Consider the following 13,990-nt stretch of genomic DNA (forward strand, 5'->3'; position numbering starts at 1 on the left):
CCGCAACCCAATACTCTGTGATGCATCAAATACAAAAACGACAATGGGATTTCCCATCCCACTCATATTAAGTAAAAACATTGCTCGGTATTATGAGATTAGATATACTAGCGCAAGTTCACTCACAGAAGATCACAGGCAGTAATAGATTTATCCGCCGAGTCCAACACCACACTCAATCCCACTGTTAGCTCTTGCGCTGAGAAGTGTGATGCATGTTAGCCTGCACTCTAAGAAAAAAGGAAAAGGAAAGAAAAAGGGGGGGGGGGGGGGTGAAGAAAACACAAGCCTGCACTTGCCTAGTGGAGACTAGTGGATTGAACCCCCTATAACAAGTTCTCCATCATCATCATCATCATCATCCTCCTCAGCTCCCTCTCTCCTTCCATCTGCCCGATGTGTTTCCTGATTGCTGATGGCCATTTTTACATCTCTTTTCCTTCTCCACTTAATCTCTGATTGTGATGTACTTCTATTGTTTGCGGCCGACAAAAGCTCAAATTCTCCTCGCTCCGACCAGAACGGTGCAGAGGAAGTCGCCTCATTTTCAAACACCAAGGAGACTGTGGAGTTGCAGTAGCTCATTACAGGCCATTGAGTAGATGAATTACTCCTGATGGCACACTGGAAATAAACTGCTCTTTATCTGCCCGTTTCCCCAACCACACGTCCCTCATCACTGTTTTTTTTTTCCTTTGCCCTTCTCTAGGAATCGGAGAAAAGAGGCCTGATGGAGAAAATCCATATGGTTCAAGAAATTGTGCTCACGGTCCAGAACGTTCTAGATGAAGTAGCGTGCATAGGAGAAAGAGTAAAGAAGTAAGTACTCAACTTTTTCCAAGATAAAACATACTACGCAGAGTTTTATATACATAGCCACATAATGGGATGTTTTGACTGGCACACCAGTGAGCCATAAAAAGACCCCCTTGGATTTCCTATGAAATTCAAGTGCAGTAAAATTACATTTAAACACTCTTTAAAAAAAGTTTTCCTCTTCACATACAAACACAACAGCCTTGTAACTGGCCTTTTTTAGGTTTATGCAATTGCAGAGTGTGTATATTCACGTTTGTGAAGCTACAGTACGTATAATAGTTTAAAGCTAAGAAAAAAAATAGCACAAAATCACTTAGTGTACTTAGTGTGATTTAAAGTCAAGACCATTACCAGGACAGAATAAGCTTGAGCCAAGACCATGAATTAGCACTTAATACAAGAAGCTGATTTAAGACTGAGACCAAAAGTGTCAAGAGACTGAGACAAGACTGAGACAAGATCAAAGCAACTCCAGATTATAGGCAAATCAGTTCAATCTGCAGCCATCTTGTCAATATGGCACTTGCATCCCCTCACTAGCCTCTGTTTGAATGGAGAGAGACCAAAATACTCCAAATCAAAGGTTTAATTGCCATTTAAACAACATATTTTATAAAACGGATACAATCTGACAAAAAACATTATGAACAGTTTGTAAAATTTCTCAAAAATGCACAAAAACATGATTTTCAGCTTGTTATGGCTACTTCGCTTGCGCAGATCTCTACAGCGAGCTGGCTTTCCCAATACAAACACTGATTCTCCTCCACACTTATGCTTAAGCATCAACCTGATTGGCTCTTATCTTAAACAATGGTCTGTCTCTTGGTCTCTGACTAAATAAAAATTTGGTTATATACAATTAAACATTATTATATTTAAATTATAATTCATTCTACTTAATAAACACTGATCAACAAAAAAAAAAATAGTTCCAGTCAGAAGGAAGTGGCAGATTGCAATGATTTTCAGAAGAAAAGTAAAAGTTTCCAGGAAGAATAAATTATTTTTAAAAAATGCCTTTTTTTTTTTTTTTGCCCACCACCACCCCCCAATTTAACTGTATTGTTTATTAGTGTTTAAGAGAAAAAAGGAAAGGGGAAGAGAAAAAAAACAGATTATAGCAAACAAGATACAAATATTAGGAAACAACAACAAATATATCTGAATATTTACAGGAAAAGAATGGAAAAATAGAAAAGGAAGATATATATATATATATATATATATATATATTTTCTTGTTTGATGTTATGTGGTAATAGATAGAGAGAGTAGAGAGAAAAGAGACAGAGAGAGAGAGATAGTAAAGGTAGGTATCTGCCCTAAGTGTGTGTGCGTGTGCGTGTGTGCGAGAGTGAGTGAGTACAGGAACATTCGGGTACAGGTGTTAGATTTATGGTTATTGTTAAAACGGTTGTATTAGTGGTGTATGAGTGATGTGTGTAGAGAGCTGATGGAGTCACTAATGTAAGAGGTTGTTTAATGCTGACCATGTGTTCATGTGTTCTTGAGTTCTGTTTTTAGTAGATGCTGATATTTGTTCCATTTCTATATGATCTTTGAGTGAGTTTTCCCATTGATTAATTGTGATGTTTTCTCTTGATTTCCAGTTTGTTAGGATGTTTTTTTGGCGATGGTTAGCGCCACCAAAAGTGCCCTGTTTTCCTCCTGGTTTAGATTTGTGTTTGAAGTGTCTCCTAGCAGACAGAGCGATGGGGATGGGGGGGTGGGCTGTTTCAGTAGTGGTGTTAGGTGGTTTATGATCAGTTGCCAGAAGTGTTGGACAGGTGGACAGTGCCATAAAAAAAATGCTTATTGTTACGGGCAATATTTATTAAGTTCCACAAACAGAAGTAAAATGTAATGCATGCTTAATGCAACATGTAAGATGTCTTGACCTGAAGATGTAGAGCTTCCTAATAGTGCCGCTTTAATCCATCCCACTTAGCTTGAATATTACTGCAGATTTTGTAGTAGAGGTGGAGTTTTGATGGCACACAAAATAGGTCTTCATTACAGGAACTTTGGCAGCTCAAAGTTACGTTAATAAGGTCCTGTAACCACTATCCACTATCCTGTAATCAACATCTCCAGGGCTTGCCTTGACTGTACAGATTCTACTCCATGTTGAGCCACAACATCAGGCCTGTTCCTGATTAAAAATTTATAAGATGATTTTGAACACTCAATCAACCCTCAACTCTCCACCCCTATCTCAATATCTGCAGGAATATTCAAGCTGTGTTTGATAGATTGTCACAGGACACCATTAGGAACCTCTACAACTACATTCCAAAACATTTTTAAGCTTTATTTGATAGATTTTCACAGGAACCCATTAGGAACCTCTACAACCCCATTCCAAGACATCTGGCATGTTGTGTTATACACGTCTTCGAAATGCGTAGCTTAATAAATATTACCATATATTGCCTATACCATTCAACATTTTAAATTACATTACATTACATTTAGCTGACGCTTTTGTCCAAAGCGACTTACAGTAGTGAAGTACAAAGAGGAATAGAAGTTTAAAGGTAAAAAGACATCTTTATATAGGGCCTAAAGGAGGTCAAAGGAAATAATGGGATAGAGGAGTAAAGGAGGGGAAGAAGGAAATGAGGTTAGAAGTAGTTAGTGTGTTAGAGGTGTTAAGAGAGTAAGTGCTGTTTGAAGAGCTCTGTCTTCAGGAGTTTCTTAAAGATAGCGAGAGATTCTCCTGATCATTTTTTATTATTATTAAATCATTCATTATTCCAGGTAACATTTTACAATTAAGACACTTCTGGGTGCAATTTGTTTTAATAATATATATCTTGCTAATGTAACACTTGTATTGAAAATTCTGTCCATGTTTGAATAATCTAAGATTTAACTAAGAAGTAACTTTTTTATTATTCACAGCACATTCAACTGGTCAGTGCCCTTCTTGTCCTTCCTGGCCTCTGCAGTCCTGTTCACTGCTACTGCTGCACTCTACTACATCCCTTTCCGCTACATAGTCTTATTATGGGGTGAGTTATCTGAGAAACAGCTCCAGTAGGGCATCACAGGGACTGACAGTGTCATGCCGTCTCTATTGCAGGAAATATTAAGTCATCTATGTCACTTATGATTTAAGCAGGCAGTGCTTACTGACAGCTGACTAAAGTCATTCATTTTCACTGTGCGGCCCAAGTCAGCAGATCAGAATCATGAATTTGATCTACTGTAAGATAATCACTTGGGTGGGAAGTGCGGCTGAGGTTCTTCGTGTGCGTGCCCCCAAGGTACTACGCTATAAGGTAACGTTTCACACCTATGATGATAGATTTCTCCAGTGTTCACACTGAAGACGCAAGACATCTGGATAGAGAAAGAGAACATGGAAAATATATGCCCATATATACAGTATTGCAATGTATATATTTAAGAACACAGACAGCATTGCAGTGATGTATGTATTTAAACCTTTTAAACCTTTAATAAAAAAATTATAATATGTGGATAGTTTTTGGTAGAATTTTAGAAGTAGAAGCATATTAATTTCTGCATAATTATGTGTAACTTTATACAACATACAGCTATTATTATTATTATTATTATTATTATTATTATTGTAGTTTAGGTTTGTGCTCTTATTTTACCACATATTATCTCGAACATTGGATGACAGTGTATATTTAAAATATGTATATATATATATATATGTATATATATATATATATATATATATATATATATATATATATATATATTAGGGGTGTGCCATATCACATTGTACACGATAATATCGGCAACATTTTTGAATATCGAGAACGATATTAAACCCTGAAATATCGTGCCATATTACTCATCCCTAATTAATACATCAGGGTACAACATTTTTGCTGTTTTTACCAAAAGAAAAATTAACACTGATCTTATTTCCCATAATATATCTACTAGAGACAATGTCATTAATTTTACTGCAGTACTATATGGAGATATATGGAGTGCATTATTAGTATTGTGCAGTAGTGTATTCTTAAAAAATCAGCAAAAAAATAAAAAATCAGTGTTTTGTCATATCGCCAAGAGTATCGTTATCGCAAAAATACCATGAAATATTGTGATATTATTTTAGTGCCATATCGCCCACCCCTAATATATATATATATATATATATATATATATATATATATATATATATATATATATATTGTTTTGTCATGTTGGACTTATGCTTATATCTCTATTTTGGCCAATTTTCTTTGTTTGATGTATTGTGAATCTGACAGTTGTTCTTTATATGGCATTATAATTTCATAATAAATGAACCAATAGAAATGCAACAGTATAAATATTTTCACTGATTCCCAACTAAAGTTTTTGACTTCTCTAATAAATGTGCTATTTGAGTTTGTTTGTTTTTTGCAAGACAGTGAAAATATACAACTATAAATATAAAATCATGCAGTTTTATAGTAGAAAATGTCACACACTGTGAGTTACAGATGTGGTTGAGATTAACACACTCTCTTTTTTGCACAGGTGTTCAAAAATTCAGCAAGAAGCTCATCTACCCGAATGCAATCGACAATAACGAACTACTGGATTTCCTCAAGAGGGTCCCGTCTGATGTTCAAAAGGTAAGGGTTCGTTTTTACATGTATGGAGAGACACTGGGAGGGAACAGGAATTCCGGATGGGAATTCCCCAAGAAGCCGCATTATTTGCTCTGCTAGAATTCCCAAGTGCTGTGAGGGACATTTCCTCAGGCTTTGTTTGATTTTAATAGAATCACACCTTTAAAGAAGACCCCCTCCCTGCCTAATTAGAATACCCTGTGTCTTGAAGGAGTGGCTCCGCTGCCCACATGGGGTCAACTCTGATCTGTCTTCAGTCATATCACTCCAGCCTCGTCTCTGATTATCAGAGTTCTGTGCCCATAATAAAAGCTTGGTAATGTTCGGGGTGGGCATGGGTTGGCCAGGGGTCTGTGTGTACATGCGTGTACAGGTTGAGTAGGGTTTCTCGTAACATCGGGCCAGCAGAGTGTTTTAAGGAAGTGGTGAGCATGTGCTATGGCCATATGTGATGTAGTATTAACCATGGCAGAGTAAAGTCAGTCAAAGTGCTCTAGAGTATAATTAATAAAATTCAGAAATGGGATAAGATTTGATTTGACTGTTGCTATATTGACTTTTAAGCAAAAATATGTAGCATTTTACATAAGATAAAAGCTTTGGAACCATATTGATGTTCCACTGACTTGTAACAGGGAGATTAATGGCTCTATGCCACTCTGGTGAAGTGGACTTGATTATAATGCTGGCTAGTGCTGTGCGATATGAAGATAAATATTGTGGGGACGATAGAAAAGTGACTATCGTGCTACTTACCTTCTATCGTCCCTATCGTTTCTACAGTACTTTCATCAATTATTCATGCAAATATTTAAAGTAGGCTACGATGAAATGTATTGGCGTGGTCACTTTGCATAAACTCGTTTTTTATAAGTGATAATAAAGTAATCTTCGCAAAAAAAAGCTTGATAATGTGGTTTTGCGACATGACGCTGCTTTACGTTATTTGACGGACACGCCAGTTTGCGATATTCTTTACGTTATTAAACTCATGAGAGCTGAACAATGGAGACGCATTGTTCTTTTGAAAAAGTTAGCTACTGCATCTACCTCATCTGTTTTCATTTGAAACATATATATTGCTTCTCATTTGTGAAAGTTTTAGTTTAAGGTTTAATGTCACTTTGAAATAAAGTTGAAAAAAAGTAATCAGTGATATTATTTTGTCATATTTTTCGAAGAATAACTGAAAACATACTTTAATGTGGTATATCATGATATATATCGTTATCGGGATATACAAAATTATATATTGTGATATATGATTACTCCCATATCGGCCAGCACTAATGCTGGCATGAAGCTGCTTAACCTGAATCACAACTCTGCATCGCTCCGCGGTTTAAATCCTGAAGGAATGTGTGGGTGTGAACTTGTTATAGGTCACGTAGAGATCTACATCCAGTAATCGATCCTAAATCTAAAGATTTTGGGGAAAACAAAAATCAGAATGACCATTTCAGAATTGCTTAATACAGTGTCTAGCATAAAATCATGGCATTATTCCCTTTGCATAATCTATTCTTGTTGGTTTTTTTTCTAAGGGTAACTTTGGATACCTAAATAAATCATCACAACTTTTGAAAATCTGATTAGCTTTAAAGTCTTGAGTAATTTTTAAGGATTTAATGCTAGGATACTGATTCATGCCAAAGCTGTTTACTGGGCATTTTAGGCCTTCTGTAATACACTGACTTGCCAATGGAGTCAATGAATAGCAGTATGTAAACTGATCATAAAGTGTTACCTCAAAGGATGGGTTGGGAATGCAAGGTGAGAGGTGTTATCTTGTGAAGGAGGTTTCACTCTGGCAAACATACAAACTAGTCTGGGAGAAATCACATCAATCACACTCCATGCACAAGGCCTTACATGCATATCCCACATATAGGCCAGTGGAGAGTTCCTCAGGTTCAATGGGACATGGCAAAAGAATCAGGCATGGTACTGATTCCAAAGTTGTGTCATTCAGTGATATGATCTAATGTGAGACAATTAGACCAGTATTAAGTTTAAAAGGCCCTGTATTCACCAGTTGGTCAAATAAATAAATATAAAGATAAGAAGAAAGAAATAATTGTTAAAAGTTTCAAGCCATTTAAAGTGTCCTTTCATAAATGGATTATCTACTTTCTCGTCATCTTTGAGCTTTGTGCATTTGATTGGAATTAATGAATTAAATAATCTTGGCTGTGAATTCTAACATGATTCAAAAAGTATCAGAGAACACTTCAGCTCTCTAACACAAAAACATTTTATTAATGTATTAATGTACACATGATCAGTGGGTGCTCTTTCTGTCACTAAAAGAGGGAAAAGGCACATGTGCAAATTGAGTATTTTCAAACCTGCAGCTCAGAAACGTTGCAGATCGCCCAAATAAACGGTGCATTACAAAAGCTCAAATTGACTCCTGTCTCGCGTTTTTTTGAAATGACTTGGCAATTAGTGCCTGTGCCGTTCTTCAAACGCGAAGCCTCAAAACTGGACTTCTGAAGGCAGCTCCTCTGTCCTAAAATAAGAAGCATCTGTCAGTTCTGAGGCCGGTTTCATGTTCTGATGCAGCCGCCATCATCTTTGTTCCCCCTCGCTCCATCTTTCCATTCTCATAATCAGGGCCTGGTAATTAGTGTGCGCTCCGTTACCTTACAGCACACCACCAGGTTATTGTTTTGTCGGGGGAAACAAACAAGAAAAGCAGTTTTGTGACTTTCATGCTTGAGCCCTTATCAAGTGAATTTCGAATCTTTTTCTTTTCCTTTCCTTTTTTGTATATTAATGCTGCACATGGTGTGTATTGAGGATATATGTAGGAGTGCAAAGTGATTTTTTTTTATTCATCTGAACCAAGTAGATACTTGTTGTAATAGATTAGCTGTAATAATATTAATCTAGGGTCAGTTTTGATTAGAGATTTATATTAAGGTTTTTAGACCTAGAGCTGGGCGATATTGTAAAAAAAAAAAAAATTATAATACTGATATAATTCACGATATTCAGTTCTCAATTCTCGGTTACGATTCCATTTTTTTTCTTACATAATTTCAGATTTTATTCAGCACAATTTAAAGTGATGTGCAAGCTATTGTTTCCTTCACATTTGATTTCTAAATTTTTATTTCATTTTTTTTTCTTTACAAAGACTAAGCATCCCCCTTCAACCTTAAATGCAGTTTTTATATTGAAGACGGTGCAAACATAACCTTCTTATATTTTATTAAAGAAAATGTGCAAAATATGAAAATCACTAACACATAAAAGAGTTCTTTACAAGTTTCTAACAGAAGCACAAGCCTATCTACTGAGATTCCCTCTATATCAGCTTCTGTATGTAAAGATGTTCAATCTCCATAATCCCATTTTGAAAATTGCATTAAATCAGTAATTTGATCAAGTCGATTAAAATTAATTTTATTAACCTCTCAGCCCTATTTAGACCTGTTATTCATTAACTATTACTACTTTTAAATTAATACATTATCACTACACTGACACTGCAAACATCATGGGATAGGAACTAGTATAGAATGTATTGAATTCCTGTATTGAATTGTGGAGTAGTGATTTCTCCTAAAGTAGCTTATCTGTTTACATAGACAGGTCTAGCCAGATGTCACCAGTCACAATCATTACATTACATCTGATCATTTATGCTACCTGGCCATGTGGCTATATCACACTATTGTCAGTAGTTATCCTCACTTACAACACAGATTGCAACACCTTATACATTTTATACAGGTGTTGGTGTTCCCAAGCCATCCCCTGAGGTCCCCTGAGGTAACACTTTGTCATTATTTTACATACTGCAATGCCATGACTTATGGCATGCCATGTTTGGCTTGGCAAGTTCTGTGGTTATGAGAACACAATCAAGCTTTCTGCACTTCTTAGAAACTGAGCCTTAACCCTCTAAAAAACTGCTTTAGTATTATTCCCCTAACTAAAGTAGTCTAATTGTGTAATGAGGCAACAAAAGAAAAACACAAATTTAGTTAGTAAATGAAAACAACACACATCTACTCCTAATTGTACTGGACAGAGCTGTGTATTTTGTGACATATAAAAAAGAAAAAGAACATAAAGCGGGCTCTGAGTTCTGCCACTATGATCAGGAGATCGACAGTTCGAATCCTGTTCATGTAGCTTGCAATCGGCTACCGGAGCCCTGCGAGAGCACAATTGGCCTTGCTCTCTCTGGGTGTGTAAATGGCCCTCTCACCCCACATCACTCTAAAGGGTGATGTTGACCAGCACAAGGCGTCTGTGAGCTGATGCATCACAACTGAGTCGCTGTGACGCTACTTAATAACGCTGCATCAACAGTTTGGAAAAAGGCGGTGGCTGACTTCACATGTATCGGAGGAGGCATGTGCTAGTCTTCACCCTCCTGGTGTTGAGGCATTATTAGTGATAGGGGAGTCCTAATGAGTGGGTTGGGTAATTGGCCGTGTAAATTGGGGAGAAAATGGGGGAAAAAAAATGGTAATAAAATTATATATATAAAAAATTAACAAAACATTAAATGGACAGTATAATAAGCAAAAACGTGTTTTGTTGCCTGAGGGCAACACCATAGCATAGAAGTTTAAGGTACGAAATGTCTAACCAAAAACTCATGTTTACTATAATGTTCTGCATGCATTTTAAAGTAAATTGTAGTTAAAGTTAAGTGATTAGTTCTCCTGTGTGGGAAAGTAACGGAAACCTGCAGAGAGAGAGAGAGAGTATGTGTGTGACGCAGGCGGTGGAGGCTCGATGGAGCGCTGCTTAAAGGAGGCGGGGGAGCAGAGGTCGGAGCTGAAGGTCCCTATGATGAAAGTGAAAAGCGAGTCGTGCGTTCGGTGAGACTAGAAGAAGCGCGTGATCATCCATAACCGAGAAGCCCAGAGTGGTCAAAGCAGCTCCAGCAGCCCAGACGCAAACTCCTGCCTACGAGCTGCTATAATTAGGCTAGCGCAAAAAGTTTCCTTGGGAAGGACAAAACTCGCAAGGATTACGGCGACCTTTCGGCAGGGCCGCTGAACCGGCGCACATCTGCATCCGATATAGTTCGTTGACCGGTGCCGGTGCTGGAGATGTTGCTTCGGGAGGGGGGGTGGGGGCGGTGTGTGTTTGCTGCTGCATCGGTGAGGAACCCTTGGCTTTTCAAATCCTTCCTCCCTGTGATTAATCCCCTCTGCTCCTGTGTTTAAAAAATGATTCATTACAGGCGTGCCCGCCTCTGCTTTCCCCCTGCAACCGGCTCTCCTCATGGGAGCCATTACTGTGCGCCAGGCCTCAGCTCCGATTACCTGCCTCCCACCAAAGCGCTGTTTGTTTTTACAGGTGCAGTACAGCGAGCTGAGAACGGCTGGCACCCAGAGCGCGCAGAAGAAGAAGCGCTAGCGCCCAGAGCCCCAGCAGAGACTTTCGGGATGAAAGGCGGCGGTTGAAAGTGGTGCTCTCTTGTTCAGGCCAGACTGCCCCCATCTCACTTCCAGGGGCAGTCAAGTGGAGTCCCCTACCTCCTCCTCTGCCCCCATATTGGACCTCGTCTACCCCTTGGGGTGAGGCTGCTGCCAGCCTTTCCCCTGGCTCAGAGTGTGTATGTTTGTGTGTGTGTGCTTCTCAGTGACTTGTAGGGCAACACAAGGATCTGTTACACATTCACAGACTGAAACAAACAAACCAAAAATCCCACACACTGCTCGTGGTATGTTAAAGCTGCAAGCTTCTGACAAACAACATTCTTTGTTAACATTTGGCCATAGCTGCTAAGCAACAATTTTTTTTAAACACACAAATAGAATTGTGTGTAGTTATATGTGTGTACAGTATTTTCTAATATCGATTATCTCCACATCTATCCAGATACTTTTATAAGCAGATGTTGCTGTCTTCTGATTTTTTAAAATATTTCCGTCCATACAGAGAAATCTCTCATTAAGAAAGTTATCAACACACAAAAAAATATCATAGGTGTAATCCCAAATTACACTAGGCAATGGATTCTAAATCTAAGATGAACATTATATATGCTCATATGTAGACATATTTATTATACAGTATATATGTAGAAAGTATTGTACTTCTTTTCTGGCCTGTGTAATCAGGTCGAAGCACTTACAAATGTTAGTCAAATTATTGATATGTGACAATGTAACCATTTTATTTGACATAATAGGGGTAAGTGAGGCACAAACATTGGGAATGAAGTTTACATACATGAAGTTTTAATAAAAGTAACAAAGACAAAAGACATAAGATATAAATACGTTGTGCCATAACAAGTTAAATTGTTACGATAAGTTTTTTTATATATCTCAGTTATGTTTTTTACTCATCTGCTTTATTATTTTATTCACATACACTATTTACTGTGAGAGATATCCAGGCTTATAGATATATTATATTTATTTATATATATAAATAAATGGTGGGAAACACAGTAACAGGTTAATTGGGTAAACTTTTCTCAATGTAAATACAGTGACTACATTCAGACGGAGTATAAATTACTGCTCAAATTCTTGTTTGGAAAGTTTTTTTACACTTTCATTGAATATTATTTATCAGTGTGACATCAACATATCTATGTATGAGTTTTTTGTTCATGTTTAATCGTGTTTTATTTTATTTATTGTATTTTTAGTAATGGGAAAGCCTCTGGCGATGTTTCCATATGTTTTTTTTTTTTGTTTTGTTTTTGTCAAAGGTATAATGAGGTTGTTATCCAAACCATACATTCACATTATTACAATCACACTTACAAGTCCTCCTATGGATATCATGTAAATATATTTATATATTATACTGTTATTTTATGCTACTACATGTATGTGAAGGTTGCTTATCTTACAATATTATTAATAATCTTGATTTTTTTTTTTTCAAACATTAAAACATATGTGGTTGTGTCTCAATCCCAAAACAAAATATTGTCTATATATCTATGATTATTCACTGGAAGGACTCAATTAGAGCTTCTACGTGTGGGTCATTATTGCTTGGCTAAATTGCATCTAAAAGATACGTGGTTGTGTCTAGCTCCCCCCTATTTACTACACTTATATTATACTTATGTATGGATTGAAAGGAATTGTAAGATGTTACCCTGCTTCTATCTATATGTTTCAGGTATTTGCACAATGTGAAAATGTGAAAATACACATCTAAAAAATGTTACCGCTAACTAATGGTTTGACTTCTTGAGTGTGTTTTTTTTTTTTCCTCCATTGCTTACGTCCTCGGCGCTCCATTAGCCGTGGAGGATCCTTTCTGTGTGTAAACACAGTAGCGCGCTGTGAGCCTGTGTGATTAGCCAGCCCACCCCTGCTTTAGTGAAGGACTGTGGCCATGGCTGCACCCCGCTCGCTGAGAAACACATCAAAGACCCCTGCGTGTCCAGAGCAGCAGGCTAATGCACTGCTTTTGTTGTTCTATCACAATAACAAGGTCCAGATGAGAGCTCATCTCTCTAGACAGAGAGACAGAGCACGCGAGACAGTGAGAGAGGGAGAGGGGGGGGGAGAGGGAGAGAGAGAGAGAGAGAGAGAATATGCTCTCCATTGCCTGCACTTAGAGTCTCCCATTTTCATTAAAATCACCTCCAGTGCCTAATGGCTCTCTAGCAGGCCCATCACTCTGTAGTGTTGTTCTCAGTGATGGAGCACCAAGTACAGTAAATGGAGCTTCCCTGCCTCATCAACTTATTTATTCATATTATACACACATTCTCCTCTCTCCTCCATCAGAGAGGGCCTTTTTGTGTAAAAAAAAAAAAAGCAACATTTTCAAAAGTGTTGCAACTTGAATCGGGCCATAGAAAGCATTGATATCCAATTATAATAATTAAATGATGATCAGTATATTAATCATTGTGCGGTGAGAGTGGTCCCTCGCACTCTCTTGTTTTAAGGATGTTCATTAAGCGAAAATAATAATTAAATTACTTTGCCATTGATTCTAGTCTCTAGGGATCTCCATAAGGAATAGCGAAGGAATCAAAAAAACACAAACCGGAGAGAAAGGCAAACTTTTCTTCTCTGGAACTTTTTGTTTTCTTCCTTTCACAGTGAGGTAAATAACCTACACATATTTATATATATTTATACTATGTATAAATAGTCATGGTGGGGCATGTCATGTCTGTTGTTCTTCACGTACATAGAAACAGGCTGCACTAAGCTCAGGGATTTTGTTTCTACTGATTGTCTTAGTCCTAGAGTGCTGAATATCACCCCATCCCCACCTCCACCCTACCAACCTCCACATAAACACATATACAAATACACACACATCTACAGCACTCTCTCTCTATCTCACTGTCCTCTTCAGTAGTAGGTACCTCCACTCCCCTCCTCTGCAGTGCAGTGCAGTGTCTGCTGGTGAAAGAGCATCGGGTGGGTGCAGCATGAAGAGTTTGATTGGCTCCAGGGGACCCTCCGGAGCCCCGGGCGATCTCTTTTGACAGTCTGATAGAGACATCACGGCGCTCTCCCAGGAGCTGCCACCAGGGGTCCGTTTCAAAGTGAGGGGGAGTGGAGGTGACCCGCAGCCCTCTCAGACGAGAAGGAATCC

The 13,990-nt window shown here is 37.9% G+C and overlaps 1 protein-coding gene across 1 annotated transcript in view; it reads left to right on the forward strand.

Moving 5' to 3' along the window:
* mctp2a (multiple C2 domains, transmembrane 2a) overlaps positions 1 to 12,592 on the forward strand; it is a 71,842-nt gene extending 59,250 nt beyond the window's left edge. The window contains exons 20-23 of the mRNA XM_022679733.2: positions 710 to 819; positions 3,726 to 3,835; positions 5,334 to 5,431; positions 10,757 to 12,592. Coding sequence (XP_022535454.2) covers positions 710 to 819; positions 3,726 to 3,835; positions 5,334 to 5,431; positions 10,757 to 10,816 — 378 coding nt within the window. The 3' untranslated portion in view covers positions 10,817 to 12,592. The remainder of the gene's footprint in view (positions 1 to 709; positions 820 to 3,725; positions 3,836 to 5,333; positions 5,432 to 10,756) is intronic.
* The last annotated feature ends 1,398 nt before the right edge of the window (positions 12,593 to 13,990 follow it).

This window comes from Astyanax mexicanus, chromosome 9 (genome assembly GCF_023375975.1).
Source record: "Astyanax mexicanus isolate ESR-SI-001 chromosome 9, AstMex3_surface, whole genome shotgun sequence".
In the NCBI taxonomy this organism is placed as follows: Eukaryota; Metazoa; Chordata; class Actinopteri; order Characiformes; family Acestrorhamphidae; genus Astyanax; species Astyanax mexicanus.